The 6981-nt window shown below is 35.9% G+C and overlaps 1 protein-coding gene across 6 annotated transcripts; it reads left to right on the top strand.

Moving 5' to 3' along the window:
* The first annotated feature begins 1282 nt into the window (after positions 1-1282).
* LOC110694892 (methionyl-tRNA formyltransferase-like) lies at positions 1283-4978 on the top strand. 6 transcript variants are annotated; one of them, XM_021872114.1, is made up of 6 exons: positions 1283-2223; positions 2552-2585; positions 3083-3183; positions 3268-3327; positions 3401-3461; positions 3685-3714. In XM_021872114.1, exons 1-5 carry the CDS (start codon positions 2113-2115, stop codon positions 3446-3448), a joined length of 354 nt encoding a protein of 117 aa, XP_021727806.1. In that variant the 5' UTR covers positions 1283-2112; the 3' UTR covers positions 3449-3461; positions 3685-3714. The 6 variants fall into 6 exon arrangements, 5 of the variants coding, with proteins under 5 accessions (XP_021727806.1, XP_021727802.1, XP_021727798.1 ...); XM_021872110.1 differs by having other exon boundaries at positions 3401-3465; positions 3685-3699; XM_021872099.1 differs by having other exon boundaries at positions 1287-2223; positions 3385-3465; positions 3685-4978.
* Positions 4979-6981: the final 2003 nt, after the last annotated feature.

Here is a 6981-nt window from a genome sequence, read left to right as displayed (position 1 = left end):
GAATTTAGTACTTGTAATCACGCTTAATAAGATATTTAATAATCTTGTTAGGGTTAATATGATTATAATTCAAGTGATCGCCAATAATAGATTTGTTTGTGCATTAAATTCAACCAACCTAGATAAACAGGTTTAGGTTAATTCTAATGATTGCATGTTAAGTAAAAAGCGCACATGAATACGATCAGAATAAAGTAGAGGCCTATTATTAGGGCAGGTTCAATCTCTTTTAGGTTGGATTTGTACCTTCATCCCCGAACCCTTATTTGGTTCTAGACCTTATGGAGTTGACGATCTCTTGGATCGTTAAGGGGTGTAACCTTCACCCTGTGAACGGTTTACAAGTTCCTAAAACTTGTTGGCGACTCTTTTACTCTATCTTCTTCCCTTTTGGACGCCACCGTACTTTAGTGTATGATCACAGTGGGTTTCAAGTTAGGGGTATAACGCTTGAAATTTATTCCCTACAAGTATCAAACAACATTTGACTAAGCTCATTCAACATGCATCTTCACACTTCGATTCTTATTTCGCGTCTTTCTTTTTCGGGAGAAAGTCGGTACCCTCCACAAAAATGACGGAAAATTTTTGCTTTTCTGCATTTTCGAGTCGCACGATCACATTACAATGCACACACGAGTCATGTTCACATTGAGTCATGTCGTGTCATATCACTTTGATTTGAGTCTAACACATGTGTCATTTCACTTCAAGTTGAGTCAACCTCGAGTCAATCATAGAGAGTCAAGTTTATACCTTGAGTTGTGTCAAGTCGATGAGTCAAGCAATGCTAAACCTTAAGTCAACCCTAAGAAGGCTAAAGAATTTGGCAAAGTTCTATAGTCAAAATAAATACAGGTGCAGCAGAATAGGGAAGACCCTACTCCAATTCCTGGCGCCAGAGATATTTCAGCAGCGACAGAGCTCGAAGCCTATCAGAAAGGTGATTTCGACCTCGTACAGCAATTTCGGGTTCCTTGGTACGCCAGTTAGCCCCTATAAGCAATTTGACATGATTAAGTAGTCAGTTTGATTACAATCGTAGTAAGTGATTGACCTGACAAAAAATCATCTCACTTAGCTTAAGCGCCTAAAATACTGGCTCATTACAATCGGTTCAAAAGCAAGCGCTTAAACGAAAATCTATAACCCTTATAAACATGCAAAAGAATTTACTGTAGCTGGTGAATAGTACCTTATGGTGCTATTACAGCCTTGCCCCCAACATGAATGCATCGCCCATTTTGCCCCTAATTCCTATTGTTTGTTGCATGCTGCTCTCCAACCGACTTACTCTCTCACCCTTACTTGGCCTTTACTCTGCTGTTGTTCCCATTTTCCCCCTCTATATTTTCATCTTAGAAGGAAAAAGGGGAAGGAGAGAGAAACCTAGAGAGAGAAACCTCTGTATTATCATCCCTTTCGACGATTTTTCGACTCTGAGGTTGTGGAAGATTTTCCGATCGTCACATTCATCAAGTTTGATCTCGTTTCTCTTTCTCGATTTCGTTTCAAATTTTTAGGCTTTACTTGTTCGATTGTCGTGGATTTTTTGCATATATGTTCTATGTTTTCGAATTTTTTGGGTTGAATCTTTGTGGGTGTATTTGTGCGAAATTGTTTCGTTTTTAATGGGGTTTATTTGATCGATTTGTTTTCGATTTATTGGGTTTATTTGTTCGATAGTTTTTCGATTTTTTAAGGGTTTATTTGTTCTATTTATTTTCGTTTTTTGGGTTGAATTTTAGTGCCTTCTTTGATTGTGTGGTGGTTTTTTTGGGTTTAATTTGAGTGATTTATCGTTTGTTTTAGGTTGATTTTTTTTTTTTTTATTGTTAGTAGTATTATTGTCTGATTTGTAACAGAATTATTGATCTCCAGGTACAATTCTATCTCTCCTTTGTCTTTCTTGTTCAAATTGGTTCAATTTTCATCTAATCTTTAATATGAATGTTGACTGTGTTTTTTTTTTTTTTTTGGTTATTTCTCCTCTTTTTTCCTTTCTTTTCTATGTTTTTTTGGTAATTCTTCTTAATTATAATCTATGTTTCTTTTCTATTTACCATCATGCATGCAAATATTTGATATGTATGTGTTTGGGTGTTTCAATTTATGCAGAATGGTGTTAGGGAAACTGGAGTCTCATTAGCTTTCACTGTTAGAGCACTGGATGCTGGACCTATCATTGCATCTCAAAAAGTTGGTGTGGATGAGGATATTAAGGTACTTATACTTATCATGAAACTCAATTATTGATTTGGAGTTGTATGTAGAATCTGAGTCTTTATATAGATTATTAAGAAGGTGAAATTACTTAGGAATGGATGTATATTAATTTTTTATTTGCATCAAGAATTATATTGTAGCTCTGAAGTCTTATAAGACATAATGGTTTGTTGTAAATACCACAATGTTTTTATGTTTGCTCTTACTTCAGTAATTATCTATGTGATGGTTAGGTATAGATACGTTCTATGGAACATGGTGTATCTAATTTTCAATATATGAGCACAATCATCTAATTAATATATTTTCACCAATTTGCATGCAGGCACCAGATTTACTGGATTTTCTCTTTGATCTTGGTGTGTCGGCTGTCAACTTCTTTATATATCAAATACTTGCTGCAAAATTTCTAAATTCTTGCTTAAATAGCCGATATGTTAGCCTTGACGTGAGCTGTTATTGATCTCAGCTGCCTCTGCTTTGCAGCTTCTATATATTGTACATGTTATTATGCATAATGTGAAGTTTTATTGTGAAATAGGTGCTTCATTTCTGCACAAGTAACTTATATGTAAGTATGGAATTATAACCTGTATTCGAATTAATGGTGACTAGGATATTGTTGTTCCCAAATCCTCTTTCAAATTTAACTTTTCATCATCTAGCATACGATATAATTACATTGCTAAACCAATATTAATTTGATGCTTTTGACAAAGTGGATGGTATCTTAAATTATTGTACTCATGTAAATTTTATATGCTGCCTCTATCCTTTTCATACAAGACTGAGTAAACAAATCTTCCTCAACCCAATAGCAAGTACATTTCTGATGCTGTTGTGTTATGCTTCATAGGCTCAAAACTTTTGTTGCACGAGCTTCCTTCAATAATTGACGGTACAGCAACAACTAAAGCACAACCTGAAGATGATTCTAAAGCTACCTTAGCTCCAAAGGTATCTATACGGTTACTTTATGTTATGCCATGTTGGGATCTTTTCTCCATGCAAGCTAAGTTAAGAGGTGATAACTTTGTGCAGATTACCCCCGAAGAATCATGGCTATCGTTTGATCAAGACACTACTGTCCTGCATAATAAGGTAGTACTAATTTGTGCTTTTTTGTATGATTTGAGTCAATCATGACGACATTTTTAGGTACGGGCATTTGCAGGTTGGCCTGGAACTCGAGCTAGACATGCAAAAGAAAATGGAGTCTTGAAAGCAGTCTCTCTGTTAGTTGCGTAACCTTTATCTTCCCGACCCGATTACATAATAGTGTAGCATGTTATCGATACTGCACGTTTATGTATGTTAAAGACTTCGTAGTTTTATTTGCAGTCTTTTACTTATGTAGTAAGTCTAAGCTCTAAAGTTATGAAAAAAAGAGTATATGTTGAATATTAATGCGAATTTGGAGTACTATAAAGTAAGTATCTTCTTTTCTTTCTTTTGCAGTTTTATCATCAGTTTCAGGGCTTCAAGTTGCGGAAACGAAACTAAACGAGGGTTAGTCGCTGTACTTACCTCTATTCTTTGTAAATGCTGAAATTTTTAATTATGCAGCTCATGTTGGAGCATCCAAAAAAAACTATGCTTGATCTTTTTGTCTTATTTACAATTTTGTGGAGTATATTTCTCCCTAATCTCTTAACAGCCAGCATTAAGTTTGTAGATACGTGAATGTTGATGTCAATGCATCATTCTCCCAGAAGTAGGAATTTTTCCGCATTCTCTCTCGGAGAAGTTGGTTAATTTCTCGAACTTTGATGGAATTTTTGGTTGTTCTTCTTGGAAGTATACAGATACTATTTCATATACTTCCTCTGTTTTCTTTTATGTGCAATACAACCTTTGGACATGCTTTTTTAGGAGTTAATTATAGTAGGTAAACGAGAAAATTTATCAAAATTATTCCAACACCCAGAATAGAGAAGAGTTAACTACTACATTTATAGATTATTTTGCTTTATTTGTCCGTTATATCACCTAATTTTTCCCTCAAAGTGCGTGCCATGAAGGTGTGTTTGATGTGTCCATTTTATATAGTATTTTACCCCCGTCCCTTGGTCATAATTAGTAGTGTTTTTGGCTCTTTAGAGCCACTTTTATTACTAATATGTGTTTTCTAGTGTTTTCGTAGTTTTGGTTGAGTTTTGCAGGGAATTGCACTTTTGGAGCATTTTCCCGGGATTTTTATGAAGCAACTACGAGCATTGGAGGAGCACGATCGTCGTTGAAGCCCAAGGCCGACTAGAACCATCGAGCCGGTGATTAAGGGTTCGGTATTTGGAATACCGAGGTTTGGACCGAGTATTCAAGACCCGAAGAGTAGATCCGGATTGGGCCGAGGAGTCGAACCCAATCGGAATTCCAAAGCCTCGAGGAGCCACAAGGGCCCGATCGGGCAAGCTTAGCTCGATCGGGCAAGATGCGCAGCAAGCCAAGGATGTGTGGCCCAAGGCGCGCCCGATCGTGCGAGGCTTAGCACGATCGGGCGGTGCTGCTGAGAAGAGTGTGCTAGCAAAAAGGCGCGCCCGATCGGGCGCGTGTTTCTGGAAAGGCTCTTTTGTCGAGCAATTAGTTTCTAATTAGGAGTTATTTTTAGTTTTGTTTAAGTACGTTTTTAGGACGATTATTAGGACTTATCTTCTCTCTTAGACTTTCTCTCTCTACTTAGTTTTCTCTCTCTTAATCTTTCTCTAAACCTTTGTTCTTAATTCTTTCATTAATTCCAGATTTATTTTGGTAACGATTTCTCTTCCCTTAATCTTAGTTATTTATTTTATTCCTTTCATCATGATTTATTTTATTACTTTGATTCGTTTAGATTTTAATATGTGTGAGTAGTTTAATTTCTAGGGTTTATGGGGATCTAATAAATAATATGAAGGGGTAATTTATTGTTGTTGATTATCAATACTAGATTAATTTCCTATTAATTGGATTATTGCTCTGTGACTAGATTAGGCCTATCTTTTATGCATGAGTTTGACAATATTGATTCAAGAATCGAGAGATGAGAATTAATGTCTAGGTATAGTTTCAATAGGCAAGTTAATTTATAAATGGTTAAGTCAAGATTCGAGAGATGAGATTTAATACCGATAAATTAATTGTGTGATTGTAATAAGTAGCGAGAGCCCTTTACAATCTGGTTAATTGATGCATTGATGGTTGACTATTATTGATTGTTGGTATTGCATGATAATTTCTTATTGGATTGTTTTAATGTTTTACAATTGCAGCTTGTAAAAGTATAGCAATATTAAATTGATGAATCGAGCAGATATTAATTTGATATTAAAGGCTATTTTCAATAAGGACTTAGATCTAATAAATTGCGAGAGCCTGTTAGATCTATGTTGATTAATAAATTGCGAGAGCCTGTTAATCATGTTATTTATGCAATGTCAATAATTGATTACTATGTTTTACCTTGGAGTATTATTTATTGGTGAACCTATGCCCTAGATCCCTTTATATATCGTTTTCTCCCTACTCTTATTCTTTGTAGTTTAGTTTCATACTTAATTATATATATTGGTTACTTAAATAATTTAGATTATAATAATTAATTAGGAGTAAAAAGACTTGTTTCCCTGTGGAGATCGACCCTACTTCCCTATCTACCTTAGTTAGTGATTTAGGTAATTATTTTTTTATTAGGGGATACGACTTTACCCTGTCAAAATTTGGCGCCGTTGCCGGGGAAACGGTTTTATTTTTATTTCTGATTGTTTTTGTAGTCTAGATTATTTCTCTTTTGTCTCAGAGAGCGTTAGTTCTCTGAGACAAATCTCATATTTGCTTCTAGTTTTTGTTTATGCCCAGGTGTTCCAGATCAGGTTACATCCCATTCGATCCTGAGATCGAACGCTCCTTCCATAGACAGAAAAACTTCTACAAGCAAATCCTGGCGGATTCTGGTGATACTAACAATAATCACCGCGATCCTCCAACTGATTCAAGCAATTCAGAGACATCATCAGACACAGAATCAGAGATGGCGGCTCCAAAGAAGCTTAGTGATTATTCACAACCAAAGCTTACGGATTTTCCACATCTCACCCCTACTCCGGCTCTTGATGGGGTTCAATTTGAAATTAAACCTCAATTTATAACGATGATAGAGAGTAAGCAATTCAGTGGAACAAAGGGTGAAGACCCAAATCTTCACATTGCCGACTATTGTCAATATTGTAACACCATCAGGCAAGCCGGATTCACTCAAGACCAAATCAGGGAGATTCTCTTTCTTTTCTCTTTAACTGGAAAAGCTAAATTGTGGTTTAATGGCTTAAATAGAACTACACTTGGTATAACTGACTGGGAAACTCTTGTTCTGAATTTCTATAACAAGTATTATCCTGTAGAGAGAACAGCAGTACTGCGGAGTGCGATTCAGAACTTTGCCCAAGAAGCCGATGAGTCTTTATATGAGGCTTAGGAGAGGTTCAAGGACTTACAAAGAGAATGCCCTCACCATAATTTAGCACAATGGCAGTTAATCCAAGCCTTTTATAACGACATTGGAAATTCTTCTAGAATAATTTTAGACTCTGCAGCTAGTGGGAGATTTATGAATCTTAATGTTGATGATGCAGGTCAGGTTATTGAAGACATGGCGATACACAATTCCCAATATGGGAATCCCAGAGGATTTGCTAACAAGGGGAAACATAGTGCGACTCTGTATCCTTTTTGCAAGCTCAACTGACCTCTATTTGCCAAAAATTAGATAATCTGAGCACT

This window comes from Chenopodium quinoa, unplaced genomic scaffold, assembly GCF_001683475.1.
Source record: "Chenopodium quinoa cultivar QQ74 unplaced genomic scaffold, ASM168347v1, whole genome shotgun sequence".
Lineage (NCBI taxonomy): Eukaryota > Viridiplantae > Streptophyta > Magnoliopsida > Caryophyllales > Amaranthaceae > Chenopodium > Chenopodium quinoa.
Note: the sequence above shows the minus strand (reverse complement) of the source record. Positions and strands in the feature narration are given on the sequence as shown.

Coding starts and splice junctions, on each gene's coding strand:
- LOC110694892 (XM_021872095.1), top strand. CDS start 2,113: ATGCAGAATGGTGTTAGGGAAACTGGAGTCTCATTAGCTTTCACTGTT. Junction 3,328..3,384: donor CTACTGTCCTGCATAATAAG/GTAGTACTAATT, acceptor CGACATTTTTAG/GTACGGGCATTTGCAGGTTG. Junction 3,462..3,684: donor GTCTTGAAAGCAGTCTCTCT/GTTAGTTGCGTA, acceptor TTTCTTTTGCAG/TTTTATCATCAGTTTCAGGG.